Source organism: Gadus macrocephalus, chromosome 10, assembly GCF_031168955.1.
Source record: "Gadus macrocephalus chromosome 10, ASM3116895v1".
Classification (NCBI taxonomy): domain Eukaryota; kingdom Metazoa; phylum Chordata; class Actinopteri; order Gadiformes; family Gadidae; genus Gadus; species Gadus macrocephalus.
Window position 1 is genome coordinate 15,958,657 of NC_082391.1, and position 24,718 is coordinate 15,983,374.

General features: G+C 46.8%; 1 protein-coding gene across 2 annotated transcripts in view; it reads left to right on the forward strand.

Moving 5' to 3' along the window:
* pdlim7 (PDZ and LIM domain 7) overlaps window positions 1–24,351 on the forward strand; it is a 30,319-nt gene extending 5,968 nt beyond the window's left edge. For both annotated transcript variants that reach the window (XM_060062804.1, XM_060062805.1), the window contains exons 3-11: window positions 3,343–3,494; window positions 7,826–7,853; window positions 9,022–9,218; window positions 16,784–16,836; window positions 17,365–17,608; window positions 19,083–19,263; window positions 19,871–19,991; window positions 22,037–22,152; window positions 22,849–24,351. In XM_060062804.1, coding sequence (XP_059918787.1) covers window positions 3,343–3,494; window positions 7,826–7,853; window positions 9,022–9,218; window positions 16,784–16,836; window positions 17,365–17,608; window positions 19,083–19,263; window positions 19,871–19,991; window positions 22,037–22,152; window positions 22,849–22,935 — 1,179 coding nt within the window. In that variant the 3' untranslated portion in view covers window positions 22,936–24,351. The remainder of the gene's footprint in view (window positions 1–3,342; window positions 3,495–7,825; window positions 7,854–9,021; window positions 9,219–16,783; window positions 16,837–17,364; window positions 17,609–19,082; window positions 19,264–19,870; window positions 19,992–22,036; window positions 22,153–22,848) is intronic.
* Window positions 24,352–24,718: the final 367 nt, after the last annotated feature.

Consider the following 24,718-nt stretch of genomic DNA (forward strand, 5'->3'; position numbering starts at 1 on the left):
TGGACGTTGCATCAGCTGTGCTATTGCCAGTGATGTAAGGGCAGACAGCTCGTTGGGCCCCCAAATAGCTGGGGAAGGAATAAAAAGCTGGAGCTGCCAGGGAGTTGGATGGCTCCTAACATTCACAACCCCCCCCAACCCTCCCTCTCCCTTTCAATGAACTCCAGCAGTATTTGTTTAACCAACGGAGAAAGAAAGTCTAACTTAATCGTGTGGGATGGCGAGACAGAGCGTATCTAAAGCACCCCCCCCTCCCCCCCCCCCCACCTCCCTCCCGCGGTGAAGGGACTCGCCTGATGGATGAATTCCAAAATATTGCGTCTCGGAAAACCGTTGGCCATGTCTTTGAAATTTTATAGCCCACGAAAATATCTCTGTCAACGTCGCCCGCTTGTCCGAGTGTGCTCGGGAGAGAGAGACGCGGGCCACCAGCTATTAGGCCTAACTCCTCAATTATGGATAGCTCTGGTCCTATAAATGATGCCGTGCCATAAAACGTGTCTCGAGATATCCCCGCGAATGATCAACAGTCATATTTGCCCTGAATCATTTATGATGATGTATGTACGCGTGATGTATAATGCAGCTGTTGCGAGTTTGTCCGCGGCTGGAGACGAATGGGTCCTATTAAAAAGCCATCGTTTGTGAATAGGTGGCCGCACCACAGGCCTGCCGTGTGAGTTCCCCCCCCCCCCCCCCCCCCCCTACTCGATCGGAGGTATTGACGCAATGTGCTGCATGGACAGGGCTTGTTTTCCACACTGTCCTTCGGCGTGTTGACTGACCCGAGGAGGATTCGGGGAGGTGGGGGGAAAGAGGGGAGGGGGGGGGCAGGTATAGGGTGTCTAGTATGCCCCCCGTCCTGCCCGCAGACCCCTCCCACCCGGGCAAAGCTCTGAGCACAGCAACTTTACTGCTGCCGCCTCGTGAAGACAGAGAGCAGCTGCAGCGCAACGAGTCTGAGCGAGCAGCGCAGGTGTCTGCGTCCGTCAGCTACCCCGGCGTGCACGCGTGCACATGCCTTCGCAGTGCGCACACACACACACACACATCCTCATGAAAATGCTCTTGCAAATACATGAGACCACACACGTACACACCTGACAATACACAGGCTTATACCTATTAGCGCCACACACACACAAACATGGAAATATACATGCTTATACCTAAAAACACACACACACACACACACACACACACACACACACACACACACACACACACACACACACACACACATACACATACACATACACATACACATATACACACACACAGCAACATGTGAGCGGATAGCTTCCCCGTTCTTTTCATCTTTCCCCACTTTTACTTTTTTTGGAAGTCAATAGTACTTTAGTCCACATGCCCATCAGCTCTGGTGACTTCCTGCACCTCTCTCTTTGTTGTGTAGCACCTTGATGCCCCCTTTCAGGTCCTGAAGAACCTTGTTGGCAGTGAGGCCTTGCTGACAACAGCAGGCCTACAGGACGGAGTCTATCTAGTTTCCTTCCTTCACTCGTTGCTTTAGTCTCGACGTATTGAGCCACACTTTGAAGTGTTTCTTGAAATGGAGAAACGATGTTCTCGATCACATAATTGCTTCCAGTGATTGCGACTCAGAAGGCGAAGGGAATCGAGCCGTCTACTGAACATCGGCCAAATAATGACGACTCCAAGCCATTAAATGCAGATGTAATTTCCCCCCTTTTTTGGTACTTACAATCAGTTTTTATTTGTATTTTTGTGTATGTATTTTCCAGTGCAATGCCAAAAAACGAAAATCACCTGGAAAAAAAGTTGGCATCTTATCCTCAAGCCCTAACCCCCACCTACCCCCAACCTCAAATTCAGTTTCCAGATTGCATTAGCGACACTTGTGCTTCACCGGCGCCGAATCAAAGCGCCATGTGTGATAGCTTAGCTGAACATGGCAGACGTCTATTGATTGAAGCTGCCGAGTCGCCCGCCCTGTTTGATGAGCTAACGCGAGCAGGGATCCATGACATCAGAGAGTAATCCCGATAGTTTCGTTTTTTTTTTTTTGTTGGCGCTCACTCCCCCCTTATCTGATGTGCAATACTTTGTACTCCCAGTTATCTGAGACTTTGACACAAGTCTTGAGTTTCGTTAAGCCTCGGGGACAGACTGACTAAGCCCTTACTAAACATGTTTTGGCGTCTGCACTCTCCTTATATTAAGGGCTTAAAGGGACACAACACCCCCTACCATCAACCCCCCCCCCCCAGCCCCCAACATTGCATTTAAGTCTCTCCTATCAAAGCTGTGCGGTGTCTTTCCGGTTAGTGGTAAGGGCAGAGACGACCTTTGTACCGCCAGCGTATTTGGAACACGTGACCCATCAACACAGGTGTCATCCCTTTATGAGTCAAAGGAGCCGGTGACTCGGGGACGTCTGGCTGCGTTGACTCAGGTTCTCTGCCAGTAAACCACGTCGACGTTACTAAGACATCGCAAAGTTGCCTCCTTCGTTTTCATGAGCTCACTGTGAACTCAAGGTCACATCTGTATTGAATCAGGGGCCTGAGCAGTGGTGAGGTCATGTGCGTGAGATAACTTAATTTGGTCTGTAAGTAGTCCAATGTCTCAGGAAGTTCCCTCCGCAGAGCAGTGCACAACTCCCCAAACTAATTACAAGAGTGTTTGCAACAAACACAAATGACCATGAGACTTGTTTTTAATTAATTTGTGCATAGTGCTGTGAAAAGGGGTTCCGGAGGATGGATTTTTGTCTCTGTCTGCCTTCCCCTCTGTCAAGACAGGCTAATCTGAAAACATAAAATGGGAAAATATTGTCTGTCTATTTGTGATTTTGTGGCGTCCAAACTAACGTGCGTCCCTTGAGCTTTGTGTAATCGCGTGTCTCTTGACATTATCTGCGCTCACATTTCTTGGTCTATTTTCTCGACTTGTTTTGTCTGCTGCTGTTTCTGAGTTCCGTCTATAAGCTTGTTTCAATTTTTCTCGTCAATGCGATAGTGATCGGATATGCCACAACAATGACCCAGGCTTGACACTTATGTATGTACGCATGCTAAATCTGGGGCCATAGCTTTGATGGGATGTCTTGTTCCGTGTGTGTGTGTGTGTGTGTGTGTGTGTTTCTCTGTGTCTGTGTCTGTGTCTGTGTGTGTGTGTGTGTGTGTGTCTGTGGGTGGGCAAATCCTCGATAAAATCAGCTTCATAATTGAACATTAATTTGTTGTGCATGTGTAGAAGAAGTGCTTTGTATCACTGACTTCCCCACCTGACAGCTGAAGCACTTGAGCTGATGTGATCGGAAAAAAATAACCGCTGGTGTGTTTGTGTGTGTTTCTCCAGTTGACCCCAGGAGGGAAGGCGGCCCAGGCAGGGGTGGGGGTCGGAGACTGGGTGGTGTCCATCGGTGAGATCAACGCGGAGGACATGACCCATGTGGAGGCTCAGAACCAGATCCGCGCGGCCACAGACTCGCTCAGCCTCAGCCTCAGCAGGTAAGAAGCTCTGGCCCAGAGGAGATAAGTCCGTAGCACACAAGCCTTAAGTGTCCGTGAACCTCTAGGAAGGGGGGGTGGAACCGGCAATAACATCGGATTTTACGACCGGTGTCTTCTTAAATCCGGGGACATATTTTTAACCGTAACAAAACAAAGACATGCTAGGACGTTAATAAAGAACTGCATGATTTTGGGTTAATACGCCCTGGCTTGCATACATGCCAGCACCCACACACTGGCTTACATACATGCTAGCACCCACACACTGGCTAACATAAATGCCAGCACCCACATACTGCCTTACATACATGCTTACGCACACGCGCCCGTGTGCTTCCACTGAGACTAACCTCCTGACTAAGGTGTATAAATTGCCACAGTATTGCCATTTTATCCGGCGTATTTCATCATAAAATCACCATGATTTGGACCGGTTCTATTTTTCCTGCATTGGAGAGATAGGGTAGGAGTAAAACATGTATCCCAGAACCAAACAAAAGTACTCTCCAACTGCATTTCAATTTGGGAGATGCCTTTCTAAACATCCGATTAGTAAACATTGCAGCCGGCCAAATTTCCTTTTGAATAATTTCTTACATAGGCAACGTTGCCCTATGTTGAATCCACCTCATAATGTAATTGGAGTGAAATCTCTCTGGGAGATTAAAAGCACTTTGTAGCAAAAATTGAAACAAGGAAAATGATTATTTATTTTTTACGTTTTATTTGATCAGTTTTGGATAAGTTGTCCTTCGTCTGTGCTGTACCTACTCACATAACTCCTGCCAGGAATTTCTTACTGAAGTATCTCTCTGAAGAACGAGCCAAATGTTTTTTTTTCCCTACCTAGAGCTTAATTATAACAAAAAGCCCCCCCCCCCCTCCCCCCTCAAGAGATGCCTTGGCACTCGATATGAAGCAGAAGTTGATAGAAAAAACTAAAGGGTATTGACTCTTGGACAAAATGCAAAGGTGAGGCCCTTGAGACTCACCGTGGTGCTTTCAAGCGGTAAATTGCAGATATTTGTTATGCTTAAAGAGGCCCAGGGCTTGTCAAGGCTAGGTCTGAAAGTGAAAACACACAGCAGGTCCCTTTCCCTTCAAGGGAGGACCAATATACTCACTGTCGACACTCTCTTTTTAATACGTCTGCCTGGCATAATGTTCTTCGGGACTTTCGGGATCAAAGACTTCTTCCCCCAAATAGTGGAGTTAGAATATAAACAGGCCCGGGTTTCAGAAATCTGGCATCATATTTCTTTCTGTTGGTTTGTTTATTTATTTCCTATTCACAACAAGGGCAAAACGAATACGAGTGTTTTTCCCGACAAAATAGGAAACCTGACTGAAAGTCTGGAGGGCAGATAATAAAACCAGAGCAGGACAGATTTGAGGCATCGCGGTAGACCCTCTCAGACAACACTGTAGACAGGATGAAGTCACAGGTTGAGCGGGGGTCACCGGTTGGTTATTGTGTGCGTGTCAGATGTAATACCCCTGTCATAGGCCCCTATATCAAATTTATCTTGATATGTAGCCCCTGCTGCCTTTGGCTGGATATCTCTGGGGTTAGGTGAACGACACCGTTCTTTAGAAGCGACTGAAACAATCTAACTCGATAGATAAACGCTCCCGTTGCACCACGATCCATTAGGAAGACTGTTTGGTGCAGACATGCAACACGTGTGATATGAATGTTTTGTTGGACCATTTAATTGGACAATGAGATGGACACGGGATGCGCCATAAGGGATTGTCTCGAATGTAGCCGAAACTTGGGTACTTGCCTTTTAAACCCTGACCTGCTCAAAAACCCATGCACTTCAAGTCACCTCTGATCCCTAAATCAAGAAAACGACTCGCTAGACATCCATTTACAGAAGTCCATCTCTATTAGGATATCTCCTGACCGAAAAAGGCTTTAGAAATAACAAATGGGAAGCTTATTGGCTAATCTGAATCGATTCCATGTCACAGCGAGCCGTTCTCCATCGCTCGTCTGGTTCTCTCCTTATTTGTCTGAGCGTTTGTGATCGCCCTGAGCTGCATGAGCCTGCGTGACACCAGTCTCTTTTGGAGACACCACACATGATTCTCGTCACATTTCTCTTTTTTTCAAGAGGCAATATTGAAGATAAGTGTATAGGTCTTAACTGAAGTCTCATCCTCTTTTCTCTGGTAACTCTTGTATCGTAGGAGTTGTACACCATCATATATTATCACTTTTTGCAAACACAACTCGAATCAGCATTTTTTTTTCTCTAATATCTGCTCTAATGTTTTTTTGACACGGTGTGAGAGAAATTGGCGTGAGAGGGATTTTGTCCGGGCGCGTTTGTTCCACCCTGGCCGCTCGCCTTATTTCACTTGATCTTCGTCTGCCCAAAATGGAAAGTGTAGGCGCACAATTAATATCAGAGCTCCCATTCTCAATCATTTTCTCATCCCAGGGGACCGAGTTAGCCCATATTTCAAGGGTTCCTCTGCCAGTGACCTTTCCTACCGTGTAGTATGAGTGGGGGCCTGTTGGTCCCTGGGGTTTCTGAGGGAAATATCTCCCTGACGGCAAACACTCAGGCGGAGCCCATGCAGGGAAAGTAAGAGTAAGTGATTCTTTAAAGGTGTGGGAAACAACCTCAAGATACTTTGAGTGTTAGGTTACGGCCTGGGAGGAGGGGGGACGTCGCCCCATTATCCGACGCTACTATATTCCCAGAAATGGATTCCCTCATCTTATTCATTTTGATGCAATTCCCCCGTAAGAAATATGATGCCACACACTGCTATCTCAACCCTTTTTTCTCTTTCTCCCATTTCATGCTGCATAAAAACCCATGCTTTGCATTCCCTTCCCCCTGGGCCTGACTTGTCAAAATGGGTTTCCAAGCAATGACAATCAAGTTCAGTTAACGAAGGGGAGGAATGTCACACTGGCTCAACTTGTCATCGGTTTCTAATGGGTCTGTCATACACATATTCTACGCCGCTGCATTTGCTTGCACTTCTCTCCCCATTTGTGTCACTGTCTTCCCCCTATCTGTAAGGCCCTGCTGGCTTGTGTTGTCATCCTGTCTTCAACAATGCTCTATTAGGGGACGGCTGATGCAACGGGTTACATTTAGCCTAGCAGTTACAGGAAACACAGTCCGATGTGTTTGTCTGTCCGCTGTTTCTCTGTGTGCGTGTGCGAGTGTGTGTCTTCCCACGTGGCCACCCGACACAACGGGGTCTCATGACTGTTTCGACAGCAGGCCTGTCACGTCGCACTGCGGCCTAGAGGCTTGTGACAGAAGCGGGTGACAGACATTACGTACAGTAAGGCTCACTGCTTACTGGTAATGCCATGTTAATATTATTCAAATGAGCCCAGTTTGATGTTGTGCTTCTAGTCCAGGACGGCACTCCAGAGTAATGTGGAACCTGGGGGGGGTGGGGGGTAGAGGTTTACAGCATTGTTGCAATTTGCTTGATGAATGAATCTGTTTTTCATTAGGCTTAGGTAGTTCAGGGCCCGTTGGATTTGAAAAATGCCCCTAGATTGATTAAGATGATTTGGTGTTTGCATTACCTCCTCAGAACCAACGTAATTTCCAACTGAAGACAAATTATACACCAGTGACACAACACATTTTAAGGGCAAATTGTACCCAGATGCAAAGCACTGCTGTTCCCCTTCATACAAACGTTGGCAGTTCCCACCTGATAAATATTCATGTGATTCATTGAGAGAGAGAGAGGGGGGGAAAAAGAGGCTTGTTTTAATAGCTATTTAATGTGCTGATTGTGAATGTGCTTCGATTCAGTGTGACTGTATTTCGACACTGCTGTCACGATTTGCACTAAACCACTAAAACAGTTCAAACAAAAAAGTAACAAAACAATTATTTCCTATCAATGATGAAATGGCTTGGTTTTGGTCAGTGGCCAGTTAGTTCACAAACCAAATTTCTGCGTTGGCGTTCAAGAAACTTTACCTCACCAGCACCTTTTGTAGGTCTGACGAGTGAGGACGTGTTTTACAAAACGTGTGCACGTATAACGCCGACCGTAGAAGAAATGCACATTGTATTCATTTCCCTTTAGCTGTTTAATTTAGTCACGCCTCACTGAGTTGCAATATAATGCAATATGGATTTAGCCCGGGAGTTTCATGACATACTGAGCCCCGAACAGCCTTCCCTTTTTATGCTGATTCAAACCCCCCAAAAAAGGGGGCAGCTGTGTTCACGACAGCACCTATGATTGGGGCCGTTAAATCAGAGTTCAATTAAATATCAGACCGGTGCAATTCTCTGCTCTAATTATCGTTTTCTCTGCTTCTCTTCCAGGGCTTTCAATGCCGGCGGCGAGCAGAAGGTAAGATGTGTGTGTGTTCACCCCTGGTGTCCGCACGCGCCCTGGCATGCTCCGGTGAAGTGATCAGCGTGGTTAGAGTCGCAATGAATTAGCCCGTCCAATGTAGCCTGCTCCGGAAAGAGACCCCTCTCTCCCCAGGGTCTTCTGCCCGACTATTTTGACGGATGATGCAATTTGAAAGTCTTCTGTTCCTCACAAGCACTTAAGCTCTGCCTTTGGACATCCTCAACAATATGTTATGTCGTCTTGTGATTGAACTCGTACTGATTCAATCACCTCCCAAGGTCCTCTGGGAGTCGTGTGTTCCATGCATCACCAAAGCATCTCCTGGGCCGGCCGGGCGAAAGGGGATTGTTTTGTGGATGTGAATGATATAGAAATGCCATGCTGGAGTGCCACGTCAAGTGATGCCTTGCACAATCCCTGATATCACGTCTGAAGAATTTTAATTTAAGGGACGGAAGTAAGTCACTCTTATCTGACACATCAGTAAACAGTTTGGGGAAAGAGATCGGACCTGTCCAGGAAACGGACCACACTCATGTCATCCTGGCCCCTGCAGTGTGATAAAGCGTTTTGGCACAAGACTATATTTCTTCAGCAAATGAGCTGGAACCCAAGCTGTCCACAAGGTGGAAGAATTCCATATGGGTAGCAGGCACCTCTCTCTCTCTCTCTACGCCGTAAACGCTTAACACTCAGCGTGAAATCTCATTACGCTGACTGTCATTCATCTTTTAAATGTATCACCCCAAAACGTCTCGTGCTGAAGTATTTCTAACGGCACAGCAGATTATTCTGGCCCGTTCCTGGGCGACTGCCAAAACAAATATTTGTCAGACAATGCTGCTTGTGTGTCTTCACACTTCTTAGGCACTCCTCCGTGCAAAGACAAATGTCGGCTTGCTATGACAAAGCACAGTCTTGCGGCAAGCAGCATTCATTTGCTGAATGAAAAATGATTATGGTCCCTGACGTGGAGTCTTGGATTGTGCAACAGCCAAAAAGGATCAGTAAAAAGGAATTGACTGTTGTGTGAGTGTGTGTTTTTGTGTCAGTGTTTGTCTGTGTGTGTGTGTGTGTGTGTTTTTTGAAGATAAATTCTAATCGCATGTCGTGATGTGCTGCTGTTGTTTTTTTTGCGTTGTTTGTGTTCCCACCCATACAGGGTTCAATTGCCCGTGCCTCGGTTCAGCCCAAATACTCCTTTGCCCCCAGCACCGCCATTAACAAGATGGCGAGACCATTTGCAGCAGGGGGTGCTAGTGGCAACTCGGGCCCTGTTATTAAGCCTGTGGCCTACTCCCCTAAGCTTAACACTCAGCGCTCGCATGGTCTGGGCAGTGTACAGCAGCCACGCAATGGGTAGGTGGATAACAGCTGGCTTTGGCAGCAGACATGGGCCCTGTGTTTTCTTCTTTTTCCCTATTGCATTTCACGCATTCATATTACATCACTTTTTATATTATAAAAGGGGGAAAAAATAATAAAGAATATAAATGGTGATAACGTCTCAAAGGGAAGCTTGTGTTTAAAACTGTTGGTTAGGTCGTTAGTGAGTTAATACATTATTCCTCCCCAGTTACTGGGGAGGTTGTGTATACGTTGAGCACTAGGCAACACGCGGAGCGAGACGTAGCCAAGACGACGGCACAGGTAATTACAAAAGGAGTTTATTGCCATTATCTCTGCCAGCTATTTAAATCAATCACAGAGAACAAGCTGATTATCATCTTTAATGAGCAGCCTCACAGCAGAGCATACCAGATATGAAAGCAATTCTTATCTTTCCAAGGGGTAGGTGGTTTATTCAAAACAAAGCCAGCAATGATACAAAACACCCACCAAGTGCCAGACACTTCTTCTTTTTGCATATAGTTACACTTATTATACCGGAGAATTTGCTCCAACTGTAATTTTGTGGGACGAAAGAAGTTTTGGAATATGCAGAAAGGACACTTACGTGTGATGATTTATGATTACTTTAATTAGGATTTTATTATGCGTACGGCGGAAAACACAAACGACTCTCGACCAATCTGGAACTGGCTAATGGTTAAATATCCAACATCCAATATGAACAAAAATGCAGATTCCAAAAATGCTGTTATCGTAACGCATAGTGTTGTTAAAGGAATGGCGCAATGCTTTGAAGACTCTTTGGGGTATATGAGGCTTTGGTTTTGTAATTTCCCCCGCTAATGTTCGCTATATTTGAAGACTGGAATAGGAATGAAGCCATAATGCATTGTTAATGTTGTACCTTATAGGTCCTGCCACGCGACTCATCAGAAGTGATTACGTGGCAATCCAAACGCCTCTTTAAAACAATTGTTTCTCACACAATCACCGCAGAATGGGGGCTATTCAGGATTTTTTTCATGAGTTTTTTTAGAATGGATCAAAAAGCGTTTGCATTAGGCAAACCGTGTGACATGAAATGGTCATATTGTACCTTTGGTTGGGGGGGTGAATGTGGCCTCAGTTGTCGGGGAGTTGTTAGTGACCTGGCTCGTGGCGCTGGCCAAATGTCTGTTGCTGTATTTAGCCTCGGAGAAGCCTCTCATAAAATCTGCTGAGTTCTCATGGCGTTCTTACTGTGGTGGTGCTCTATTACTTTTTACTGCCTTACTTGGAGACCTCAAACAGATGTGTGACGTTCCACTGTTTCGCCGAGCTCATTCCTGCCTCCAAAAAAAAAACAAAGACTGAAATGAAACAAAAAAGGGCCCTAAACGTGACTTCCCCCCGGCCTCAGACCATTTGCAAACCATTCAGGGAACATACACAGACTGTATGTGATGGACGGTTAGTCCTGAGCCAGATTCAATGCCATGTTTTCTGTGAAGCCCTATAGCTAGTATCAAGATGCACATGGTGACATTTACCATTATTGACTGTGTATTAAAGCCCCGATTGGCAATATTTGAAGTGCTTGGACAACAGTGAACCCTGTTGAGAGTTTCCATGGCAAATGTCACGTCTGTTCACATAACTCGGGGGGTTACAGGACGTGTCGGACAGGCATTAGGAGGAGTTCCTTGAGGTCCTGAACCGAGCCCGGGCCATGTGCGTCTGAGTGACAAGCTAAAGGAGCGCAGAAGGCTGTTTGACGCCAACACAATGAGTTCCATTATGCCGCCCGGTCGACAATAACAGCCTTGTCTGCTCCGTCACCCTTCGTGTGCATTTTGCCCTGCATCCCCCCTCCCCACAAAAAAAGCCTCTTCTTCTTTTTCTTCTTCTATTGTGCGCAACTGCTGTCATATTTTGACACGTTCTGTTTTTTCGCAAAACACTGATCTCTGACCCTCATTCTTCTTCCCCTGTTTCCCCCCACTTTCTTTCTGTTTCTTTTTAACTCTGCAGATGGAGGCTCCCGACAAGTCAGTAAAACACAATTTTTGTTCCCACGTTTGACGGCAGAATAATGAGTTCTTGTGTGCCTGTCAAATTGTTATTCCCTTTCATATAACTTCCATCCTTGAGTTGCACCTGTGTGGCTGCTTTCTGCCTGATCCCAATTAGCCTATAGGCTTTCATGTCAACCACAGCAGTCATACTGTACATAAGAACCGGAATATTCCATGAGTTTCTGTTTCTAAACGTAAAAAAAAGGCCTGCTAGTTTTTTGCTCCACCATCTGACGACCCAACCTCCAACCCTGATCTGTGGTCTGTCCCCATAGGGTCGAGGCTACTTACTATGATGACATCTATCCTATGTCCAAGTAAGAGACTTCGGCATGGAGGCCGGCTTTGCTGTTTTCTACTTTATGTGAAGACCATCCTAGGGGCCGTGGGGCCGAATTGATGAGATGCCCTTGGCTCAACGAACTGATATGGATTTCGGGGCAAAATTGATATGGGCAGGATAAAAATACGTTGGAACAGGACGAAGCAAGGCATCGCTGAATCACCGCTAACCAGTCATGTTTTGTCTGCTACGAGCGGTTTTGATCACTGTAATTATTACACTGTTTACAAATACATGCTAAATCTATGTTGTTACCTCAGACATGAGTGCAGGTGTTACTGCACCGAGGGCTTGTCTTTCGTTAATTTAAATGAAAGTGAACCGTACAATCACTCACGATGAACGCCTACTGGTGTGCGTCAGACAGCGTCCCTGGAGAAATCCTAATTAGCATCCATTAGCTTGTAGCTTGATGAGCGTGCTAACAGTCGCATGATGCGTTCGGTTTCCCTGTTGCCATCAACCATCACCTGATTGGTTAGTGTGCATGTGGGGGGGGGGGGGGGGGACTGTGCCTCAGGGACCCCCAGAATGTCCTTGTCTGGTCAGTTGTTGTTGTTGTTGTGGTGGCGGCGTGGTTGCCGCTGACGACCTGATGTGTGTTCAGGCACGGCCTGAGGGCTGAGAACCTGCCCTGCTTCATCCCCAACGACCGCAGCAAGAAGAGGCTGATTCAGGACACCCAGGACTGGCACCCCCGCACCGGCACCACCCAGTCCCGCTCCTTCCGCATCCTCGCCCAGCTCACAGGAACCGACTTCAGTAAGTCAGGGCCTGAGGTCTGGCGAGGGAGGGAGAGAGAGAGACTGAGACACAGAGCGAGAGAGAGAGAGGGGAGAGAGGGAGAGAGGGAGAGAGGGAGAGAGAGACTGAGACACAGAGCGAGAGGGAGAGAGGGAGAGAGAGACTGAGACACAGACACAGAGGGAGAGAGAGAGAGAGAGAGAGAGAGAGAGAGAGAGAGAGAGAGAGAGAGAGAGAGAGAGAGAGACTTGAGACACAGAGCGAGAGAGAGGGGAGAGAGAGAGACTGAGACACAGCGATAGAGAGAGAGACTTGAGACACAGAGCGAGAGAGAGAGGGGAGAGAGGGAGAGAGAGACTTGAGACACAGAGCGAGAGGGAGAGGGAGAGAGAGAGACTGAGACACAGCGATAGAGAGAGGGAGAGAGAGACTGAGACACAGAGGCAGGAGGTTCTTTAGGAAGATGGACGGATGGACATAGACAATAAGTAAGGGATTGAGGCCTGGTGATAGAGTAAGAGAGGGACTGAGAAAAATAGCGAGAGAGAGACAGAGAGCGGAGAGAGACAGGAGGTTCTTTAGAAGGATGGACGGATGGACATGGACAATAAGTAAGGGATTGAGGCCTGGTGATAGAGAGAGAGGGATCTGTGTAGAAGGGGAAAAAAGGTCCTTTGAAGAGCTGGACGCAGACGGATACTGTGTCATGAAGGTTTTATAAATGCGTTCTTAGTTGATCTGATCTCTCTACCGACGGGAGCAACAGAAGTTGTTTCTCAAGACAGCTTATTTACGGTTTTATTTATTATTCCAACTCGGCTATGATCGACTTTGAATGACTTGTAACAATCCTGATGTCAGAAATGGGGAATCAAAACCTGCATAGCTTTATCAGTCTAGGACAGGTTGTCCTGTCATTGATTATTCATCATGCATCATGTGTGTCGGTGTGTGTCAAAAACACATGTTTGTGCTTGTGAGTGAGGCATTCTGATGCATCTCTCTCCTGGTTCTCGTAGTGCAGGACCCAGATGATGAAAACATGAAGAGGGCCAGGTAACGCCCAACCTGTGTGTGTGTGTGTGTGTGTGTGTGTGTGTGTGTGTGTGTGTGTGTGTGTGTGTGTGTGTGTGTGTGTGTGTGTGTGTGTGTGTGTGTGTGTGTGTGTGTGTGTGTGTGTGTGTGTGTGTGTGTGTGTGTGTGTGTGTGTGTGTGTGTGTGTGTGTGTGTGTTTAACACCAGCAACTTTTTGCACTCAAACCCCCCCCCCCCCCGAGCCTGTGGTTTAGTTGGGGTCCTAATGCTTGTGTAGTGCGCTGGTGGAGAATACTAATTCCTACCCAGATCCCAAGGGCTCCTTCATTAATTAGCAGATCCTGTCATTCAGGATTGGGTTTGAAAACGACGCATGAAGGAGGTGTCGTGTTGTTGTGTTTGCATTATTTATAGTCTCCGGTGACGGCCACTGGCTACCTGATGTCAAGGATGGCTCCTTGGTTCCCTCAAATATAGATATATATATTAACATATAGTTTTAACCTATCATTTGTTTTCAACTCATTATCTTCTTCTATACGCTTTTTGTTTGACCTGCTTTTGCTGTCCGTTTGACTCCTCGCCCCGCCGTCTCTTTTGTTGCCGTGTGCGACTTTAACAGAATGTTCTCTCGCTCTCCTCCTCGCCTTTTTGTTATATTTAACCTCCCGTAATTATTCTGTCTCTGACTCTCTGCCCTCCCTCCACCCCCACCCCCACCCCCTCCCCCCCCCGACCCACGTCTGTTCCTTGTTTACGTCACGGTGCGTCGCGGCGGTTAGGGAAAAGTTTCTCACGGAGATTCAGAGCCCCCGCTACGCCCGTCTGAGGGACTGGCACCACGAGAGGTCTGCTCGCGCTCTCAATATCAAGTCCTGAGCGTCTCCCGCTGCGAGGCGTCGCTGTGATGGGAGGCGGAGCTCCGGAGCCTTCTTGAAAAGCATCCGCCACACAGCAGTCGCCACAGCGTCTCAATGAGCAGAATCACCACGACAACAACGACGACAACGACCACAGCGATAGCCGGCCACCTCCACGGGAGAGGCGGTGGGAGAAATGTCCCCTCAACAAAATATAATATAAACTAAAAAAGGTGGGAGGGGGGATGGAAAAGTGATAGAAAAAAGGAGGAATAATGCAAGTGAGCGAGGATGGGGGGGATAGAAAATAATTCAGAAAATAGAAATATATATTATGCAGCCTATGTGTCAAAGCCCAAATAAAAATGGGAACTGGCATACTGAGCCCAAGTAACGGAAATCCGTCTCTGAAGTTTGATGTTGTGTGAGTGTTCTGAACACTTTTTGGTGCACTTTGTTTGTAGCCCCGTTTCGCCTTGTCGTGCCTTTTGCTACTCAAAGCGCTTGTGAACAGGTGATGAGGGAGTGAAGGAGAGGGTCTCAACTCCAGGAAGCACCAGTTTTTGCTCCTGTTATTCCTCTTGGATTACCTCGTTCAGGGCCTGACTTTCATCTGTAAGCCTCCTCTCTCTCTCTTCCTCCTTTAGTGATCCTGCTGCTGTCTAGCTCTCTCGCACCCCCTTCCCTCTTATCTCCTGCTCTCTATCTCTAGTTCTGTGTTAGGTGTTATTCTGAGTTCTTCATTTTGCACTGTTTTCCATTTCTGAGCCCCTCATCCTGACGTAGGCGTCTGCAAGCACTGAGAGAGAACGACAAGATCAGTCTGTACTTTTGTTTTATTTTTCTGCTGTCATCAAACAAATATAAAACTCTGAAAGAAAAAACACCCTCTGCTTTCTGGTCTTCCTCTTTTCTTTCTCTTTTTCCCACTTTTTATTTTCTATTTCTGACTGAAGGCGAGAAAGTCTTTCATAAGTCATGTTTTGAACAGCATGTTGCACTAAAGAAGGAAAGTGTTTCATAAGACAGGTTTTGAAGGGGATTTTACACTATAGAAGGACAAGTCTTTCATAAGTCACATACGGACCAGGGAGTTGGACTAAGGAGGAGGGAGTATAAGTCACTTTTTCAACAGGGAGTTGAACCATGGAGGAGGGAGTTTTTAATAAGTCACATTTTGAACAGAGAGTTGGACCATGGAAGAGGGAGTCTTTAATAAGTCACTTTTTTGGACTGTAGTTTGACTGAATCATTCCATTCACATATGGAACAAACGTTGGGACTAGGGAGGGTCTAGTGTTTCAGAACTAAGCTGCGAATTACAAAACAAATGTTAACGAGTTGTGTAAACACAATGTGTTTAGACTATGGGGTCTTGTACAGCTGAAGGGTGAATCACCATATGAACGTTAACAAAGTTGTCAACCACATTAAAGGTGTGCGAGGTAAACAGCCAAGTTAAACAGAGGGTATTTTCAGAGCTATGTTTGGCTCTAGTGGTGAACATCAAAGCAGCTGTCGTGAAGGACAGACTGACGGATTTTATGACCTCCAACCGAGTAACTTCCAAGGACTTTGCTCAGGGTAAGAAAATAGAATATTTCTGCCAATCAGGATAAATATTGCATTTGATTAGATTTAATTGGTAAACAGGCCTCAGAAGGGCCGTTCCATCGCTGCAGAGCAAGGCTATGGCGTTAGTAATGATCATTTATTTAACACCACTTTTTTTTTTTCCTTTTAATCTTTCTCTCGGAAAAATGATTTCATTTCCCTCTATTATTAAAACATCGATGACTCTTTGAATGGTGTAAACATCATAGGCCTCCAAGGCTCTGTTGGGTTTTTTTGTTCGCCCCCAAAGATGAGATCTCTGGAGCTCATTGTGTTTGCCTCCTAGTATGAGGTCTTTTGATTTCCCCGTAATTGAAAGGAGATAGCTAGAGTTTAGTTCAGGGATGCTTGCTGTGGGCGTAACACTTTCTTTTATATTTTTTTTCTCCATTTTTAACAGAAGTTCTATTTATAATTTTTATAACAGAACTTTACTTACAGTAGCAGCATACTGCAATCAAAAGGTTTTCACAAGCAAATACTTTTCTCTCGGGCTGGGGTGGGAGACTGAATGATTCCAGTCAATACTTTTAATGAAAGTTTCTATCTTTAGAGCAGTAGTTAACGAGTTTTGAGAAGGAAACAAAACAAAAACTATTAAAACATCTTCAGGATACACTGCTAGAGCTATTACACATTGATTGCAGAGGATTACATTATTCATTTCTTATCCCTCAGACAAACACTTCTTCAATCACCTAGCTGGCTCATAATGAGACAATACAGCCATGGCATTTTTTCCCCAACAAACAGCACTACACAAAGAAAGGGAAAACAAGTCAATAATTAGAAACCTGTGGTACACCACTTTTTGTAATGATTGTACATCGCACACCTGGGATATTGTTGAGGCTATGGTGTGGCTGTGACGTTGTTAACGGGCATGTTTTACTATGTGTTCACTGAAACGTTTTCCCACAGTGTTGAGCCAACCCAGTCCACTGCCACGACCCAGGCACCAGATAAACCTGCTGGTGAGTGTGTTGTCTTTGAAAACACGTGAATCACCGCCCAAGTATGATTACAATACAAGCCAGTGCATCAAGTGCAAGCCAGTAAATCATTAGTATTCACAGTAATAGACCGGGACATTTCGTAACCATGAAAGTTGAAGAACTCTCCTAAAGAAATCCCTCTGTATCGCATAGTAAAGCATATATCTGTGTGCATCAAGACCTGCAGGGTATCTGTTTTAAATGTAAATGAGCTGCTTAATCAACAAAAGTAGAACCCTATTAGCTAGCGCACCCGTATTAAATGGACCGCCAAAAGCTGTGCATACAAAGACTCTGCAACAAAGTACACATCTATAACTTCTGTCTACGTTTGCCCAATAAAACCCCCCCCTTAAAAACGTTTCCCTCATTCTGTCTGAATGAGTAACGGTCAAAGCCCCCCCCCCCCCCCCTCCCCTCCCCCCTCCCCTACCCTCTTCCTCCTGATCGATCGGCTCCGGTAGTTGACAGCATTTCCCTCTCTCTCTCTCTCTATCGGGCCCCCAGGATCCATGAGCCAGGCGGCCCCCCCCGACAGCTCCGGCCCGTCCTGCCGGCCCCCCTGGGTCACCGACCCGGGCTTCGCCGACCGCTACCGGCCGGACAAGACGTCCACGGTGCTGACGCAGCACCGGCAGCCCGTGCAGCCCACCCCCATGGAGAACCGCAGCTCCATCCTGCAGGCGGCCCAGAGCGCCCCCGAGGACAGCGGCCGGACCCCCGTGTGCGGGGCCTGTGACAAAATCATCAGGTGGGACCCTCCCCGTCCACGTCGAACTCTATAGTCGTTTTTTACGCAGCCAAATTTTCCCGTCTTATACCCGCCTTTTTCCCGGCATGGTCCGCATGTTTACTGATAGAGGTATTATACCGGCTTGATTTCGCACACCAATTTACCCTCTCGGGCCCTACACATATTGGGGGTTTCAGTAGTAGTCCCGCCTACTCCAATAGACCAAGAAAGCCGGCTCCTTGACGAAGGGGGGATATACCCACTTGGTTTTACCAGACTGCAGGGTGTGCCAAGCCACGACTGTACCGGCTTGGCAGTGTAAAACTGTGTTGTATGAGGGTTTTACTCCCGGGCGCTTTGTGAGGATAGTCGTAACTTAAGCGTACTCATAATAATAATAATAATAAGGTTTTATTTGGGGGTGCTTTTCCACACACTCAAGGTGACTCCGCAGCACAGTGTGCAAACGTCAGCTGACGATAAATAAGTAAATAAGAAGAGACTTTAACAACAGGAGGAAATGTTTGGAGGCAAAACGGGGCAGATGGGCTCTGAATTGAGGAGGCTAATTTAAACAAATGAGGTGTGTGTGTGTGTGTGTGTGTGTGTGTGTGTGTGTGTGTGTGTGTGTGTGTGTGTGTGTGTGTGTGTGTTGGGGTTGCAGAATGGATAAAAAGAAAAGGACACTTCCCTCTGGTAATATGTCTCGAAACACGCTTTAGTCTGTGTGGTGGTGTATTCTGAGCCATTTTTAGTTTGTTATGGGTAAACAGTATATGCTTAAATTTCTTTTCTACTTTTCTACTGCAGCTATTTACTTATAAAACACACCAGTCCACAATTCAATCCACCCAGTGAATCTTTCTCTATAAATCGCTTTATTGTGCTCCTAACGGGACAAGAAAGTCTTTCTGACACGCATTATTGTTAACAAGTCTGGTCAATTTGATTTACATGCTCCTGGTGAAAGACAACTCCAAAGGGAGCAATCAGTGTTTAAAGTTAAGATAAAATAAACCATTGTTAATCCCAGGAGGGGAATCCGGTCGTTCGACGACATCTACCTTTTGACAAAGGAAAGTGTGAGTGTGTGTGTGCGTGTGCGCGCGTGCGCTGACCTCTCTCGCACTAGGGCATTTAAACAAGTATTCATAGTCATGTTACCGATGGAACTGATGAATATCTCCACAAAGACTCTTAAAATGTTGTTTACATTCGACAAAAAGCGATCCCAGCTCGCGGGCCGTGTCATGTTAATCCTGCATGCCATTGTTTGCCTCTGACATTTCCATTACCGTTCCGGTCATTGCTTCCCCAGGCTAAAGTAGGAAGCCCTGTAGAACTCTTATCACACCTCATACTGTGTGTGTGTGTGTGTGTGTGTGTGTGTGTGTGTGTGTGTGTGTGTGTGTGTGTGTGTGTGTGTGTGTGTGTGTGTGTGTGTGTGTGTGTGTGTGTGTGTGTGTGTGTGTGTGTGTGTCCCTCCCTCCAGGGGACGGTACCTGGTTGCGCTGGGGCGTTCTTGGCACCCCGAGGAGTTCACGTGTTCCCAGTGCAAGGTGGTCCTGGAGGAAGGGGGCTTCTTCGAGGAGAGGGGCTCTGTCTTCTGCACCAAGTGTTACGACAACCGCTACGCGCCCAACTGCGCCAAGTGCAAAAAGAAAATCGCTGGGGTAAGTAAGCACCCCCCCCCGACCTCAATAGGGTTCATTCTCATCTCCCGACAGCATGCATTAAAGGGGGGGGGGGGCTTTAAATGTGCCCGACAAGCCAGAGGAGAGGGCAACACGTTTGAGCGATATCGGTGGTTTAGCGGCGAGAGAGAGGGGCTTCCGAAGGGTACCCGTTTCCGTGACACGTTTCAGAGTCTGCTTTGTCAACTTCCTCGTGAGAAACCTAGAGCGGGAGAGACAGGGAGAACATATTTATTCTCCCTGTCTTTGCTGTTGTTCTTCTTGTAATGATGTTGTTCTTCCCGCACCGGGGACTGCTAACTGGCGTTCACGGCTCATAGGAAGTAAGAGAACAAACGTTGCGCGGCGGTAGGTCTGGATAACCCTACAATTCACCACCCTCTCCGTCTAGTCTAACCCGCAGCCAAACCTCCATCCATCTCCATGCATAATGTCGGTCAAAATATACAACTCACCCCTACGGGATCGGATTAATCCGCACTTTCAAGGGACTTGAGTGACAAAGGGAGGGAGGGGTCAGTGGATTCAGACCCCTTGAAAGTCAAGCCATTTATAACCCGTGGAACACGTTCTGTCCCCTCTCCAGGAAATCATGCATGCCCTGAAGATGACCTACCATGTGGAGTGCTTCAAGTGTGCGGCATGCAGGACTCCAATCAGAAACCAGGCCTTCTACATGGAGGAGGGAGAGCCCTACTGCGAGAGAGGTCAGCCAACACGCACGCACGCACGCACTCACACACGCACGCACGCATGCACGGACACACACACACACACACACATACATTCACACGCTTTCATTTGTCACAAAGAGGGACGGTATTGTTACCTTCATAAAAGCTTTGGTGAGACATTTGTGTTTGGTAATAAACCTGGCCTGTGGGGAGTTTAACTAACACAATCCCCAGTCTACTATTCCACTACAATCGAAACAGTATGCACTTGAGGGTTAGTGTTACATATTATTTGTTTTTTTCAATTCTTTATTGATTCTCCAAACACCAACAACATCCGTCAGCCAACAGGATTCACGCCTGTGTCCGCCACACAGCTGTTGCCATGCACATTTTCACACTGTAATATTGCATTAATTAAATGTATGTTATGTATGCATCTCATTTATCATGTATACAGATCAATATTTCCTGACCAATACGCCTTAGCGTGTAAACGGTATCGGAGTGTATTGATTAGAGTCCCTATGTCCTAGCTGTTACACAACAAAGACATATTAGTCATATTATGCAGTTTGACCGCTGCGTTAAGTATAGTCTGAATACCGGCCACAACGCCTAACTTTATACATTACTGAAACGTTGACGCGCTTTGTGTTTAGCAGTGGGTTAGCTTTCCATAACTCCATGCTCACTGTGGAATAAATATTGCATATGCATTGGTTGCTTCTATTCACAGAAGACGGATTCTGTAATAAGAAATATATATTTCTTGCCATTAGATATTCCGGTATTGGGAGGTTCTTACACCAATCTGCTTTATTCTAAAAATAAAAAACACAAGGATATGTCTCGATAGGGAATCTCTTTTTGGGGAAAAAAGGACAGGCTGTGCTTACAGTGCCATGTTTATTGCTGAAAATAAGATTTAAGCTACCACATTTAAGCTACCAGATATATGCTAAGAAAAGAAAATACCCCGAAGGACGTCCATCCAATTATAAGCCGTATTGTTTGCGGAGGCTTTTCACAAACGCCACCGTCTACAGAGTCACATGAACCTCGATGTTTGCTTAACTTCGGAAAACAATCGCGCCAAACTTAACTCCTAAATGATTCGCTTTAATTGCAACTGTGTGTGATTATACCCCCCTCCCCCCCCCCCCCAAATAACAACAACAACAACATCTTTATTGCGGTAGTGTATTGTAAAGGCCACACAATGCATAAGGTCTTTCGACATTTCCCTTTTTTCTTCCTTCTTCCGTTTATACGTTTCGCTCCTCCGTTATCTTCGCAGCGCTAGCATGCATTACGCACCCCCCCCCCCCCCCATCCCCCCCCCCCCCCCCCCCCCCCCCTCTCTCCGGGTCTTTATGGACGGCAGCGTGGCGCTCGCTTCGCGTTGTAAATTATTTAGCGGGTCAGCAGGCTTCTCTCCTTTCCGTCGCCGGGGCCTCAGAAGTGGATTGCTGTTTTTTTTTTTTATCAGCGGCAGCACCCCCGACGCGTACGAAGGGCGCCTCCTCGGGATAATACCTTTAGTGCTGATCAACATTCTGTCGTCTCAGCACCTTTTTAGAGGATTGTGTCGCGCTCGCCCTGCAGCTCAAGTACACCTCCCCTCCCCTCCCCTCCTCCGAACCCCCAGCCCCCCATCCCACATCCCCCCCCCCCCCCCCACCCCCCCCCACCACCCCCTGCTCAAGTCCCTGTAACAATAGGGGGAAAAAAGGGACAATCCAGTGAAGTATCTTGAGCAATTTCCCCTTATCCTAATCCCTCCTTTACACCGGGACAGCATCCCCAGACGTAACCCCCCCGCCCCCCCGTCCCCCCCCCCCACCCCTCTTCACGCCCGATGATGAGTCTCTTGTTCAGACACGGGCCTCGCCTCGCTAGGCCCGCCTGCACAGGCTTACGAACGTCTCACACCCAGCTACCAGCCCTCACCCCCCCCCCCCCCCCCTGCAAGTCTCCATCACTTTGTTCTCACCTGCCTTTACCTCGCTCCCCTGCCCGCCCCCTCCCCCCCTCCCTCTCTCCCTCTCTCCCTCTCTCCCTCTCTGTCTCCTTAGACTATGAGAAGATGTTTGGCACCAAATGCCACGGCTGTGACTTCAAGATTGATGCCGGGGATCGGTTCCTGGAGGCCTTGGGCTACAGTTGGCACGACACCTGCTTCGTCTGTGCCGTAAGTCATTCTGATGGACGCCGTAGCCCGTCGGCTCCAGCGACCTGCCCCCTTTCTCCTCCTCCGACGCCAGACCCTCCTCTGGCTGTCCGGCTGCACTGCCCTCACATCAGTCCAGGCCACTTTTCTGGAGCTTTCTCAACTCCCTCTCTCACCCGTTCTCTCTTTTGTGCGAGTGTGTGAGTGTGTGAGTGTGTGTGTGTGTGTGTGTGTGTGTGTGTGTGTGTGTGTGTGTGTGTGTCTCCCTGTCTCCCTCTCTCGCTTGTTCTCTCTCTCTCTCTCTCTCTCTCTCTCTCTCTCTCTCTCTCTCTCTCTCTCTCTCTCTCTCTCTCTCTCTCTCTCTCTCTCTCTCTCTCTCTGGCTCTCTGGCTCTCTCTCTCTCTCTCTCTCTCTCTGGCTCTCTCTGAAGCCGCCGCTGGGGACGGCTATCTCCATCGTTTGTCTTTGACTCTGTAGAGAACTCCTAGACTGTAAATTCAATACTGTGGCATAGACACCCGTACTGCGGGAAGCACTCATTGTGCAATAAGATGAACATGATAAAATGGCTAATATTCTCTCTGCTCTTTTCCCTTCTCTTCCCTCCTCCCTCCCACCACCACCCATCCTATCTCTTCCCTCCCCCCCTCCAACCACCAATCCCATCTATATACGGCTCCTGTCTCCCCCGCTCCCCCCCCTTCTTTTTTCATGCAGCTGTGCCAGATGAACCTGGAGGGGAAGACCTTCTACTCCAAGAAGGATAAGCCGCTCTGCAAAGGCCATGCCTTCGCCCCGGTGTGAGGCGCTTAGCCCGGGAGAGGTGCTTCTGTCGGGGGAAGAGACACCCAGAGAGCTCCACTCACTCGCCACCCTCCTCCCCTCCTACTCCCCTACTCTTCCTCATCCTCTCCCTCCTCCTCAACCCAACTTCTTCCCCTCAGGCGAAACCACACACACACACACACACACACATCAAAGCCCGACACCTGTGCCAGTCACACACACACACTTCGTTTCCCTCGCTCAAATGCACTCCTCACCCTGTCTTTTCAAGATGTGAGCCGCTTTGTCTCACCTTTGGAGATTTGATGTAAGCCCAGAAATGCTACCACTCCCTCGCTGTGTAAGGATAGACTCTCTAGCTAGCTAAAGCTAGAAAGCACCGAGTCCTACACCGTAAAAGCAACTGTTGTGGTCTGCTGTCGGGGGAAACGGAAGCAGTTGCAGAAGGGAAACTCACGCGCCTCGAGCTAATTGTAAATTCGCTTCTCTCGGCTCTTCTTTGTAAGTTAATTCTTGGATTGTTATTTTAGTGCCGCTTGGACATTAAGTGTGTCACATCGCCTCACCCAGATTCAGGGCGTGCTCGTTAGAGCTGTTAAATACCGTTACGGCTCCACCAATCGCGGGCCTCGTTGAGGTTTTACTGCGAGTATCCTCCGTGCTGAATGACTCATTTAGTCGCTCATTGTCAGGCGTTATTACTGTAATGACCTGACACCATTCGTGTACTCTTATACTCATTTGGGACCCCCGGACTCCTCATTGGTTCTTACTGCAGTGCCTATTAAGTTAATGGGGAGCTCTAGTCAAGGAGAAAAGCGTGCGTTCTGCAACTCTTCACAGAGGCACAGCCTGCCGCCTAGCTCCAGCTGTGCTAAAGGAGGATTATGTGTTTATTCGTATCAGTATTGATGTCCTGTGTTATCATCATTCATTGATTAGCATTTCAGTTTGAATGATGTAGTGTAGTTCTTATCCCTGTAAAATCTTCAGTTTCAGGCTCTGGTGCTTGAACAGAATTGGGTGTGTCTGATATGGTTATAAATAACGTCACTTCTTACACTATTATCTTTTCTATCTTGTCTGTCTTATGGTATCATTTTTTTTGTATATAATATTTTTGAGACCAAAGTTATGTTTTAATAAAAGCCTTTTGTTAGAGTGACAACGGTAAAATAACATTCTTTAAGGATGTTCTGCAGAATCCTCCCTAACATTAACAACTGAAAAGTAGAAATGAAATAAACTTTAAGTGCCTTTGTTTTTTTAAGTCAAGCTTTAAACCAATGTCTTCGAGCTGTAATATAAATCCTACTGAATCTCTACAGTGTATCCATGTCCTTGATGTATTGGGGGAGAAAGGTGCAATTTATATATGTAGGAATTAATGCAATTCGACTCACTTTATCAATAAAGTACATCTTGTAACTTAAAGTCTATGGCTTTTTCTCATTAATTATGTGCATGATTATTGACTGCATTAGCAAGGTAATTAAAACTTGCAGTAAAACAAGGTGTCAAGTTATCTGCGATTCTGAAAAATTACCGAAAGTGTTGAAGAGCCGTCATAATTATCATAAGCCCTATGTTCTATTCAGCTATATAAATATACATTTCTTTATCAGTTGTTTTCTTTGAATTTTTACCGGTGACTTCCAAGAGTAAGCTGAGTATTACACTATTTGTATGCAGCACACTGAGTTACATTGGAATTTAGTTGTAAACATGATTGATTTCACAATGTTTTTTGGAATGACTGTTAGTGATGTATAGTGATGTAATATTTAGCCAACTACCAAGT